Genomic DNA, 13,201 nt, shown 5'->3' on the forward strand with positions numbered 1-13,201 from the left:
CTTCTCCGTCTTCTCGCGATGGATGACAATCTTGGGGATCCGTTGCGCACCAAAGAGCCGATAACCGAGAAGCTCATGAATTATGGCGTGAACCGAACCGTGACTGATGTTCAGACGGTCTGCCAGTTCATCGATGCTTATCCTCCGTTCTTGTTTCAGCAGCTCATGAACCTTTGAAATTGTGTGGGGGGTGATTGCACGATGGTTTTCGCCCGGTCTTGCAATGTCTTTGCAACGTCCTTTGAACCGTTTGCTTCAACGTTTCACAGTGGTCAATGAAATGCAGTGTTCAACGTACACGGCAGTCATATGGTGATTAATTTCAGTTTTGGAAACACCTTCAGCTGTCAAAAAATTCGCGACACCGAGCTGTTCAACTTTTGAAGTGTCCATTATGTGACGCAACCATATTCAACCCAGTGTATGAGAACATCAAAGAACATTTATCTTCACACCTGCGTGTCACTTTTGTAAATGAGACATGCCGTTCTCCTGCGCGCATGCCTCGCAGATAATGAACCGGGCCAAAAAGCTTGTTGGTTAGCTGTTCCCAATGGGATAGCGCCACCCGCTCTTGCTTTTCGCCATAAGTGAATGTTGGGTTCCGATACCAGTTACCGATCTTGGTTTCTGCAATCGTATTTCGAGGTTAACGAAGAATTGGGCTGTAAGAAGGGTTAAGTTTATGAAGATGATTCTGTGGCTGTAAAAAAACAAATTAGTAACTAAATTATGGAACTAATAATAATAATATTTGGGGTTTTACGTGCCAAAACCACTTTCTGATTATGAGGCACGCCGTAGTGGAGGACTCCGGAAAGTTTGACCACCTGTGGTTCTTTAACGTGCACCTAAATCTAAGCACACGGGTGTTTTCGCATTTCGCCCCCATCGAAATGCGGCCGCCGTGGCCGGCAGGGGCGTAGCCAGGGGGGGGGGGGGGGCTTATGGGGCTTCAGCCCCCCCCCCCCCGAAATTGTTTCGTGCTGTCCATGCACCGCCGACCAAAGCGACCCCCGGCGCCGGAAATCACTCTGGATTTTGTCTAGAATGTCTTTTTGACGCTCGAAAAGACATTTAACCGCGAAGATTGCAAACTCGGGCTGGATTTCGTGGCAACGCCCATACACCGGGAGTCACATAACGCCAAGCAGTCCCATCCGAGCACAAAGTTTCAAGGGCGCTTTGATGGTGAGCGGGCTCGCCGCGGCATCTCACTGAGGCCACGGAATCTATGGAGCGCATGGATATCAATTGCGAAACTTTATGGGTATAAATCTCATAAGCTGTTGATGTGAAAGGTGCATTGACATTTCCAAAGTTGTGCTTTAGATTTTCAATTGCGGAACTTTGTGGGTCTAATGCTGTTATAAACATTTGACGCCAAAGGTCTATTGACTTTTCTAAAGTCTTACATCGGAACATAGAATGAGACAAGCCAAATCAACACGCTAGCAGACGAGTTGACAAAGCAGGCAGCGAGGTCCAATGAGACGAAGCGTTGGGGTGGTTCATTTGTGCCGTCATGTCACATAAAAAAATATCAAGATTTTTTTAACCTACGCCAGAACATCCATGTCAAGACACTAAAGCCAGCCAAAGTAACTACGTTCTTATTTATTTTTTCTACTTTGACTTTTATTCGGGAGGACACATTGAGCCTCTTCAATTTTTCTTTTGTTCTCGCTACCCTACCCGCGGGCTGCCAGAGCCAGCCAGAGCGCAAACGTTTTTCTCGTATGGCCCCGACCACCATGCGGTGCACTTCGGTGCGCGTTCGGTTCGCTCTGGCCGAGTGGATTTTCACCGGACAGGGTTTTGGACGCTTTCTGGCTAGCAGACGAGAAAAAAAAAACAATGGTCGCTCGCCGCCATCACTGTGGGGACTCGAAGGATTACACCGCATTCCTTGAGCGGAACCTTTCCGGAAAGTCTTGTTTCGCCGCTGTAGGATACTGGGCAGTATGCGTATGGTTCTCAGTGGACCAAGCCTCTCATGTTTTCTTCGGTATTCCTTCCGTAGCCCCATTAGGTGCCCGAAGTAGGCATTAGATTCTGGCCAACATACTTTCCTATGCGTTTTTTTATTCGTTTTGGTGCCTCCGCCTCACAGAAAAAAAAATACATTGTTGCGGCGCAGCGAATTGTCGCATGGTGAAAGTTCGATTTTGATACTTCTTTTGCGGAAAGTAATGGGCGACGGGACGCTTCAGTTGCCGGATACGTTTATTATATTATTGCGAAAGCAATTATATGGACACTCCAGGCGCATTCCTGCCATCGCCCTCATGTTTCGTATAAAGTCCAAGGGTGATAACATCGTGACCACGCGCTGCATGCTGTATGTGCGAGTGAAAGCGTAGGAGGGGAGGTGGAATGGGTGAGCCGACGATGGTGGCTCAGTCTTGTGTGCGCAAAGGAGAAAAGCGGGGGCAAGTGCGCCGCCTTCCGTCGGGCGCAATACATCGGGGGGAATGGATGGAATGGGGGCGGAATCTAGGATTCTGTGAATCTATGATTGTGCAATATGTTTATTTGCCTTGTTTGACGCATTATATACAGTTACTTCTTACATACATAGACTCATTGGAGACTTATACGTATGCTTCAATATCTTGTTGCGAGGTTCTGTGTATACATGCAGTGAACTTTGTTTCCAGTGACACTTTTTTTGTCCTTTATCAAGCCGTATTTTCGCATTTGCATATCCCATTGTATCTTTGCATTTCTAATGTACGAGGGCGAGTCAAATGAAAGTGAACCTACCCTAACCGCGCAATAATGGTTCGGCCGTATGTCTTCTGTTTTCCGCTTTGAATTTCGCTTTTTCTTATAGTGGACCAACCGCTCAACGACGCTTGTTCTTCCTCTATTGGTAAGTAAATATTCATCTAAAGGTTGTTTACGTTTTATCTTTAAAATCGCGCTGTTCCTGCTAGTACTAGTACTACGACTGTTTCTCTTTTCTTTTTCTCGTTATACTGCCCTTTCCTCTTTGCGGCCAATGTACCATTGTGGGTACGTGCAACCAGCTAGCTGGAAGAGGAAGCAATCGAAGAAACACACGCGCCGCGCGGCACGCTCTCTCGCTTGCCACGCGCACAAGGCGACCACGTAGCAGGATCACGGAGACAAGACAAGGATCGCGGAGCCCACTACGATGAGACGCTGGGTTTCCGAGGACACCACGACCACCGCAACGCACGATGACAAAGGCTCCCGCAGCACCGCGACCGGCGCCACGTACACGGCAGACGACACGCCGAGCGCCGGCTTCGCTCGAGCTGGGGCTCCCACCTGCCCCGCTCAAGATGTGTCTCTCGGACAGCTCACGTACAGCGTCAACTCAAACCTGCCGTCCTCCGCACAGTGCAAGGCGCCGCCTTGCGAAAGGCACCCGCGGCTGCACGCCGTGTGGCACCGAGGCTGCCAGTCAGATGGGCAGCTGCGGCCGACGCTGCTCCCGCCGCCTCCGCGGCAGCCTGTCAACGCGACACCGCCGCTGCCTCCTGTCCCGGAAGGCCAGCAAATGGGAATGACATCGCAGCGGGCGCATGGAGTCTTGCACCAGGGGCAAGGAGGACAGTGTGTAAGCGGATATTTATTTGCCTTTATACCATACACTTGGTACATGCTGCTAGTGCTATTACTAGTACCAGTACTGCTACTTCGAACTACTACTAATCAGTTGCGCAGCCAGAAATTTTTTTTACCGAATGGGCTAGGGAGGAAAAGGCTCGCACTTGACCGACCGGGGAGGAGGACGGCGCAGGCGGATGATGTCGTCTGTAGTTTTAGGCAAGGTATATATCCTCGGTAAACAATATATTTTTTTTTCTACGGGGGGGGGGGGGGCAGGGTCACATGTTGGTTGCTGTCTCCCACCCAGACCTCTCTCTGGCTACACTTCTGCTTCTAGTGCACTCGGCCCGGTCGTCTTTATTTGACATGCTTCCTGGCATCGTCGCCTGCGATCGAGCTAGTGTGGCGTCGTTCCGTCCCTGGCCGACTATGAAATGTAGTCGGTTGACCGATAATCGCGGAGTTGACAATTACAACGCCTCACCCGCTGTACGGTGCCCACTATATGAAAACTGCCCCTTGACCTGAAGTTCACGCACAGGTTACCAGTTAGTGTAGTGCGGCAGTTTCGAAAGACGTGTCTGGAACATCCGCTAAATTTAGCAGGTAGTTACAAGCATGGGAATAGACGAGAAAGTGGCGCATGCGCTCAAACGGCCGCCGGTCATTGTGGTAATTCTGAGAAAAGGTGCTTCGTAGTCTGAGTCATTTGCGTCACAAGCATCACTTGCAGCCACACGCGCAGGATGTGCCTCGAAACTGGAGTCAAGAGATAACCACTGCCCCAAGTGGTCAAAACATGCACGTGCTGGTACCGCAGCCGTCACGTCTCCGCGCAGTCGGTGCTCCGAGTTCATCCGTGCTCTGGTACTCGCTTTTTGTCTGCTGGGTACACCCAGCCAAGCTCGTGAATCATGACCTACTTTTGCTAAACGCTGTAGCCACGGGACACTGCTCAGAAGACAATGGCCCGCCATTAGAACAAGTCTTGCGTACACTAAAACTTTGTTACGGTTCACCTGTCCGTATGTTTAGACATTCCGGTCGGAATCACGCTTAAGGTAATGCGGTGCCTAAACAGTTTCTCGTGTGGCTCTTCTCCCTGTGTGATATGCATTAGAATAAGCCTCATACCGGTTTGAACACCGAAAATGTTATTTGTATGTATCGAAAATGTATCTTCCAACGCGTTTTGACAAATTGCTGGGATTCACTGACGGATTGCAGCTAAGCATTCCCTGCTGCTGACGCTTCGTGTGCAGAAAATACGCCTTGGTGTATAATGGCAACAGTTATGAAGTTTCTGCGAGTGTGTTTTGATCGTTAACGGATGTTTCACAAAAGCTGTTAAAAAATGACATTGCGCAAACACTATTGATTGCAGCAATCGTCCGACATTGTTGACAAGCCTTTCGCACGTTTGGCATGGCAGATAACTTCTCAGGCATTTCTCAGAGAACTGAGGTTAGGTCGGCGAGTGTAGCCGCAAGGCCCGCGAAAAAGCGTCCGCTGCTGATTCAGTTCCGTGCATAAAGCCAACGCGCGCAGACAGCCTGAGACATTTCATGCGCGTCGAAGCGCAAGCTCGGGCTGGCTCGTGTCGTCATGCTGATCCGTAGAGATTAATCAGAGTACGCAGTTTTCAGCGTCTCGATGGCGAGCTTGGCGAGCGGGCTTAGCGACGTTGACTATGAAGTCGTTCCTGACAGCCCATCCTGTTCGAGGCGCCGTCAGGACCTGCCTGAGACTGTGCTCGTGGTAGGCACAAACCATATTTTAACGCGATAGCGTTAAGGAGCTCGTGTCGCAGAAAAGCCGGTGTCGTCGGCGTCGGTGTCGGCATCGGCGTCCGCGGCGTTGACCGTGAGCGATAAATCACGGCAGGCACTTCATAAATAAAAAGCAACTTCCAAGATGGGCTAGGTGGGAATCGAACCAGGGTCTCCGGAGTGTGAGACGGAGACACCACTCAGCCACGAGTTCGATGCTTGAAAGCGGTACAAACGCGCCTCTAGTGAACGCGGTGTTGCCTTAAAAACGTGCCGTAGAAAGTTATACTGCGGTGTATATCGGTAATTATGAGCATGTAACTTACAGAAGTCGCATTTACACGAGTAGCGAAGTACGTTTCCGCTACATTTCTTCTGCGCTTACCGCACACGCAGAGCCATCTTGCGGCAAACACAGAAGACCCCCTCCTCTCAATGTACGGCGCTGCCCCGACAGGTGGCGCGCTGTGCGCGGACCGGTGCCAGGCGCGTCGTTGCCCCGACTCCCTCTCCCCTGACGACGCTTCGCCGTGCTCCCACGCGGGTTGCAGAATCAAGCGCCGTTCCTTTCTTTAGATTACTATCTATCTATCTCTCTGCCCGTGCCGATCACGACGTTTGGCTGGCGTAGATCGTTTCCCCCTCCGAGACACCGAGTTCTTTGGTTCATACCGTTTGCTCAGGCGCACGTTTCGTTGCCGCGCCGAACGCTGCGTTGCTCGACGCTCTCCGTGTGATAGGTGGCCGCAAAGTCCGATGCGGGGCGCCTCGTAAGTGATCCCTGCGCCGTAGCGCATTGTCTTACACCCCTTGGCGGCAGTGGCGTAGCCAGAAATTTTGTTCGGGGGGGGGCTACGCCACTGGCCGAATATATATATATATATATATATATATATATATATATATATATATATATATATATATATATATATATATATAGCTGCACGTTGCAGCTCAGCCTCCTCCTTAAGAGGAAGCTTTAGCTCGGGTGCTCCTATTTAAGTACATGTAGAAGGCGAATTCGTTTTTCCCTGCAACCACTTGACCAAATTTGAGGAGGTTTGTTGCATTTAACAGAAAAAGTTTAATTCTAGTGACTACTTGCTTCGAATTTTTCATTTAGGTGGTCAATTATTTATTAAAAATTGGCCAAAATTGAAAATTTTCGGGAAACGAAACTATCAAGTTTAAAACTCCGTGACTCAACAATGAAAAATGATGTCACAACTCTGGGAATTGCATCTAATAGTACATCTATAGCGGACAAAATAGATATGTTACACATGAATCTCAAAAAATTTTAATATTGTGGAAATACGGCTTTTGCAGAACCCTTGTGCATAACGTAACCAATTCACGTAAGATACAAATTGACACAGCAAACTTGTCCGCTTTGACTGTTATAATATATGCCGTTTACAGAACCACAATATCTGTTCTTCATGCATAGCTATTAGTTTGTAAACGTCGTGCTTCTATTTTTTCAAACTTTCGAATTTTCCAAAATATTTTAAACAAAATTCAGGCCCTAAATCGAAGTTCTGTTTCCAACAGACACTAGGATATAACTTTCTCTCTCAAATGCAACCAATTTCAATAAAAGCGGTTAGCAGGATTATCTCAGAAAAGCGTTTCTGCGTTTTACAAGTATTTGAACAGGCCGCGTCGGATTGGGCCCGAGCTAAAGCTTCCTCTTAAACAATTTATCGAGGAATCAAATACATGAATAATAACTGCATTGTCATTGCCAAAGATGCTTCAAACGAATTCTTGAAAGCTACGCTCTGTAAATAAAAGTAAAATATGTATTTTTTCATAAAATATTATACTCGTATGTGCCAAAAATTGTGCCCAACATAACTATGTCAATGCTTCCATGTTTTTTGTCTATTTATTAGGTAAAGAAAATATCGCACGAACTTTAGAACTATATCAGTTCGGAACCAGGAAAGCAGTGCATGCCGCTGATATGAAAGTTAAAAGGCAATGAAGTGAACAAGTTGAAGACAAATATGCCAATGAAACTTTGTCATTCAAGAACCATGCTTACAGTCTTGTATATATGCAATGGCCAGTGAAAAATCTCAATGACGCTGCCGTTTGTTCCAATGTATTACGCAGGAATAGCTGTCCCTTGTGTATCGTGAGTAATTGCACCGAAGTTATAGTCGCGACAGAGAGCACGTATAAAAAGCAGGAGTTCTGCACGATGGTTTCGGCCCAGTCTTGGAATGTCTTTGCAACGTCCTTTGAACCGTTTGCTCCAACGCGTCACAGTGGTCAATGAAATGCAGTGTTCAACGTACACGGCAGTCATGTGGCGATTAATTTCTGTTTTGGAAACACCTTCAGCTGTCAAAAACTTCGCGACACCGAGCTGTTCAACTTTTGAAGTGTCCATTATGTGACGCAACCATATTCAACCCAGTGTATGAGAGCATTAAAGAACATTTATCTTCACACCTGCGTGTCACTTTTGTAAATGAGACATGCCGTTCTCCTACGCGCATGCCTCGCAGATAATGAACCGAACCTTTATTGCGCGGTTAGGGTAGGCTCACTTTCATTTGACTCGCCTTCGTACATTAGAAATGCAAAGATACAATGGAATATGCAAATGCGAAAATACGGCTTGATAAAGGACAAAAAAGTGTCACTGGAAACAAAGTTCACTGCATGTATACACAAAACCTCGCAACAAGATATTTAAGTATGCGCATAAGTCTCCAATGAGTCTATGTATGAAAGAAGAAGTAACTGTATATAATGCGTCAAACAAGGCAAATAAACATGTTGCACAATCATAGATTCCCAGAATCCTAGATTCCGCCCCCATTCCATCCACTCCCCCCGATGTATTGCGCGCGACGGAAGGGGGCGCGCTTGCTCCCCGCTTTTCTTCTTTGCGCACACAAGACTGAGCCACCATCGTCGGCTCACCCATTCCACCTCCCCTCCAACGCTTTCACTCGCACATACAGCATGCAGCGCGTGGTCACGATGTTATAACCCTTGGACTTTATACGAAACATGAGGGCGATGGCAGGAATGCGCCTGGAGTGTCCATATAATTGCTTTCGCAATAATATAATAAACGTATCCGGCAACTGAAGCGTCCCGTCGCCCATTACTTTCCGCAAAAGAAGTATCAAAATCGAACTTTCACCATGCGACAATTCGCTGCGCCGCAACAGTGTATTTTTTTTTTTCTGTGAGGCGGAGGCACCGAAATGAAAAAAAAAGAGCGCATAGGAAAGTATGTTGGCCAGAATCTAATGCCTACTTCGGGCACTTAATGGGGCTAGGGAAGGAATATCGAAGAAAACATGAGACGCTTGGTCCACTGAGAACCATACGCATACTGCTCAGTATCCTACAGCGGCGAAACAAGATTTTCCGTAAAGGTTCCGCTCAAGGAATGCGGTGCAATCGTTCGAGTCCCCACAGTGATGGCGGCGAGCGACCATTGTTTTTTTTTTTCTCGTCTGCTAGCCAGAAAGCGTCCAAAACTCTGTCCGGTGAAAATCCACTCGGCCAGAGCAAACCGAACGCGCACCGAAGTGCACCGCACGGTGGTCCGGGCCATACGAGAAAAACGTATGCGCTCTTGCTGGCTCTGGCAGCCCGCGGGTAGGGTAGCGAGAACAAAAAAAAAATTGAAGAGGCTCAATGTGTCCTCGCGAATAAAAGTCAAAGTAGAAAAAATAAGAACGTAGTTACTTTGGCTGGCTTTAGTGTCTTGACATGGATGTTCTGGCGTAGGTTAAAAATATGTTGATATTTTTTTATGTGACATGACGGCACAAATGAACCACCCCAACGCTTCGTCTCATTGGACCTCGCTGCCTGCTTTTTGAACTCGTCTGCTAGTGTGTTGATTTGGCTTGTCTCGTTGTATGTTCTGATGTAAGACTTAAGAAAAGTCAATAGACCTTTGGCGTCAAATGTTTATGACAACATTAAACCCACAAAGTTCCGCAATTGAAAATCTAAAGCACAACTTTGTGGAAATGTCAATGCACCTCTCACATCAAGAGCTTATGAGATATATACCCATAAAGTTTCGCAATTGATATCCATGCGCTCCATAGATTCTGTAGCCTCAGTGAGATGCCGCGGCGAGCCCGCTCACCATCAAAGCGCCCTTGAAACGTTGTGCTCGGATAGGACTGCTTGGCGTTATGTGACTCCTGGTGTATGGGCGTTGCCACGAAATCTAGCCCGAGTTTGCAATCTTCGCGCTTAAATGTCTTTTCGAGCGTCAAAAAGACATTCTAGACAAAATCCAGAGTGATTTCCGGCGCCGGGGGTCGCTTTGGTCGGCGGTGCATGGACAGCACGAAAAAATTTCGGGGGGGGGGGCTGAAGCCCCATAAGCCCCCCCCCCCCCTGGCTACGCCCCTGCTTGGCGGGTCGATGGGAACGCTGTCGCGTTCCACTCTTGAAGGCGAAGCTTAAGCGTCCTCTAATTTTTTTTTCTGAATATGTTTACTTTCTGATTTGCTGGAAACCGGGTGCTCACTGCCGAGAATTGAGACGATGCTCCCTCCTGAGGGGGGCGAATGCCGCGTCTCTTTGTGTACTCTACAACGCTGACGACGAAGGCGATGACCTCGAGCGTGTGGTCGAGGAGCTAAAGATGGCTGAACTGAGCCCTTGTTGTATTTCGTGCCGCTCTTGTCGTCAGTGAGCTGCGACGGTATATAGGTATAGTGTACTAGCACACTATAGGTTCCTCAAAATGCCTCCATTGCTACATAGCTAAAATGTGACTGGATAAATAGCCATAACTCTTAAACGCACAAGAAAACTGCATGCATGAGCTGAATCCATGAGGCGCGTTTCTTACATTTGAACCCTTTAGAAAGGTGCACTTGTAGAGGACAGCAGGACAACACACTTCACTTATTTGAGTGGCAAACTATTGGGCACAGACATACGATCGTAAGTTTTATGGTGTCGCAAGTAAATTTCTTCCGCAGTGTAAATAAAAGGGGCTACACTGATTCGCACTAGTCACTGCTCGCAATAGGTGTGGTAGAGAAGTACACTCCCTGCCCTTCCATGTTTAGCACTCGGTCGTCACGTAATTGGGCGGCGTTTTGCCGAACTAACCATTTCACCGGGAAACCGCCTCGTCGGAAGAGCCTCAGATTGAGAGGAAACGTGTCACTTTACGGCAGGCGCAGCACCCCGCTGAGACGACGCAGTGGACTTCCGGGTCGCCGACCTGTTTCACCGCGGGCTCTTTCCCGCTCATCCCGTGGCACTGGCGACGCTCGAGGTGCTCGCACGGTGCAGACAGCGGCTCGAGCAGCTATGCCACCACGAGCAGCACCAGCAGTAGCTCGACCACCAGCAGTTCGAGCAGCAGCGACACCGCACCCGTTCTGTACGTGTGGGGAGACCTCGTGTTTCCATTTCGTTGCTGAAACAGCCGCCGTGCTCGCTAGACGTCGCACCTTATTGCGTCTTGTTTGTACACCACCTTTCTTTTTTAAAGCGAATAGCTTTCTTTGGCTCTTGCACCTGTTTTTGTGGTCGGTGGTTTCACCGCCGATACGAGGGCGCTGACTCAGGGAGCGTGGACGTGCGTGCTCTTGCGCAACCGAATTGCCGGCAGATTCGTCGCCGAATGCCAACAACTATAGCTCTTGAAAACGCGTGTATTGTCAAACCAAATGGGTGCAGGTGTGCATGTAGTGATTAACGGCTCTGCTTTCTATGAAACTTTGAAATGAAACAAGAAACGCTACCTATAAATATCCTCAATTCAACATATATACTCATTCGAGTTCATCATTCCTTCAATTATAAAGCGAGTATTTCTAGTAGCGTTCGGCAATTCGCTCACGTTTACACCGATTGCCGAGCGTTTTTCCACAAATTTTTTTTAGTACGAACAAATTAAAGAAAAAGATAACCTGTGTCAGATAACGTGGTTACACCTTTTCAGGTTAATTTATGGGTGAGGCGGAAATGACCTACCTGAGAAATTGACATGGCCAAGTCAATGGCCAAGTCAATGGCTAAGTGGTTAAATCAAAAATTAGTTTATGAACTTTCTATTTATTTACTTTAGCGCTCATGTTGCAGTTGTGAAATTATTGCCGAGCAGTAATGAAATCGTGTGATTGTTTACCGAAATACGCGAAAGTACTTACACAATATACGGTCCCAGCACGGGATTTGTTCATCCTGGCGCAAATGATTGTTTGCTATGGAAATGACTATACAGCGACCTGCATTTTTACTTTAACAAAACTTTTTGCTTGTTTCTTTTTATTTTCTATCAAACTTTGTCAAAAGAACGCTTCCTCTCCCCTCTCCTCCTGTTTCATTTGTCGTCTGAATCGTTCAACTAAACAAGTGGAATCTCTGTGACCTGGTTCGTAACAGAAAAACAAAAAAATAGGAACCATTGCCTCATGCGCACATAGACGTCGAACTAAGCTGCCGCGCAGAGGTGTACTGGTTCCGCCATTTAATATAGCAACTGAAAGTGCTAACAAACGAAGACAAACGACGATGCCAAGTGTTTTATTAAACCGTGATGTGTGACACCGCGAACGTAGACAAAGGACGGCGAAGCTGGAACTCGGCGCTTGTCTTCGTGTTTCGCCTCTTTCGGATCAACAGCAACTATAGCCCGGACGCATACCTTACTGCAATTTTATTAAAATATGTGGACCGAGAAATGCAATCTTGCTGCAAAATTTGAGCCATAACAACGAAGCTATAGCCGTAAGTGGAAAGTCTTTCTTTTTAATGTTTTACGAGTCGTAGTGCCAGATCAATGTGTATGGCGCATCCGTACGCGGGCTGCTCGGGTAACAGGCCCGCACGTGCGGGGTGCGAAAGCAGCAAAGGCGCCGTGGCTCCCAAGTCCACCGGCGCCCCCGCCGAGAGCACGCGTCGCGACGTGGCCACGGCGACGGACGCGCCGCCCTCCGAGCACGACAGCCGCTGGCGCAAGTGGATGGGCGGCGAGAGGCTCCTCATTGCGGGCGCCGCCCTGCTGTCCGTACTGCTGGTGGCGTCGGCTGCCGCCACCACGGCCAGCATCGTGGACCGCCGCTCGACCGCAGCGAGCGTCGCCGGCCACCGCCTACGTGATGGCGCCGCCGGCGCAGGTCAGTGGCATTTGAGGCCCGAAGCCGACGCTCGTGTAGCCGCCGTAAGAAAGTGGTTTTTCGAATACGCAGCGTCGTTGTCCGAATCAAGCCTGTCTTTCGTGCTTCGTCTCGCCGTGTTAACGAGTCAACGAGCAGACAGCCATTGCTATCTGCAGTCAAGGGTGGCTAGAAGCCGAGGCTTCGCGTGGCCTCCGAGATCGCACCGGTTGCCCTTGCGCCGTTGTAGTCTCGGAGGCCACGGGTTTGGTTTGGAGATTGGTTGGCGGTCGCTCGCGGAACGGCGGGAAAGAACCAGCCAGAGGCGTTGAACGGTGTTGACGCGCGGCCTTGATACGCACAGCGAGCGCCAGTTTTTCTCTGACGGCTTCTAAGCTACTTCATGTAGCTCGGCACCAAGCCCCATCTGGAATAAGAGTAAAGTAGCTCTTCTCTACAAATGGGGATAGCTTTATTACTGGTGTGGCCAAGCCAACACTGGCTACATATCATAGTTTCCCACGAAAGTTACTTGGAGGAACTCTGATGCTAGTGCCTACAGCAGATAAAAGTATTGCGATTCAGCCTAATTTGGTAACAATGTGAAGCACATGAATTTGCATAAACCTCGTCCTTCTCGTGGTCTTGTAAATTAGCAAGTTTACCACTTCCAGCAAAATTGCGTACATCCCACGCACTGTCGGAATGGACGTTATGCGAATAATTTCGCAGGCAGCT

General features: G+C 48.5%; 1 protein-coding gene across 2 annotated transcripts in view; it reads left to right on the top strand.

The window, feature by feature from the left end:
- The first annotated feature begins 3,056 nt into the window (after positions 1–3,056).
- LOC139059898 (uncharacterized) overlaps positions 3,057–13,201 on the top strand; it is a 34,486-nt gene continuing 24,341 nt past the window's right edge. Inside the window, exons 1-3 of one of the 2 annotated variants that reach the window (XM_070538448.1) lie at positions 3,057–3,589; positions 10,535–10,743; positions 12,189–12,484. In XM_070538448.1, the coding sequence (XP_070394549.1) occupies positions 3,161–3,589; positions 10,535–10,743; positions 12,189–12,484 (934 nt within the window). In that variant the 5' untranslated portion in view covers positions 3,057–3,160. The remainder of the gene's footprint in view (positions 3,590–10,534; positions 10,744–12,188; positions 12,485–13,201) is intronic. The other variant, XM_070538449.1, reaches the window with a different exon arrangement.

The sequence above is a fragment of the Dermacentor albipictus genome, chromosome 5 (assembly GCF_038994185.2).
Source record: "Dermacentor albipictus isolate Rhodes 1998 colony chromosome 5, USDA_Dalb.pri_finalv2, whole genome shotgun sequence".
Taxonomy (NCBI): domain Eukaryota; kingdom Metazoa; phylum Arthropoda; class Arachnida; order Ixodida; family Ixodidae; genus Dermacentor; species Dermacentor albipictus.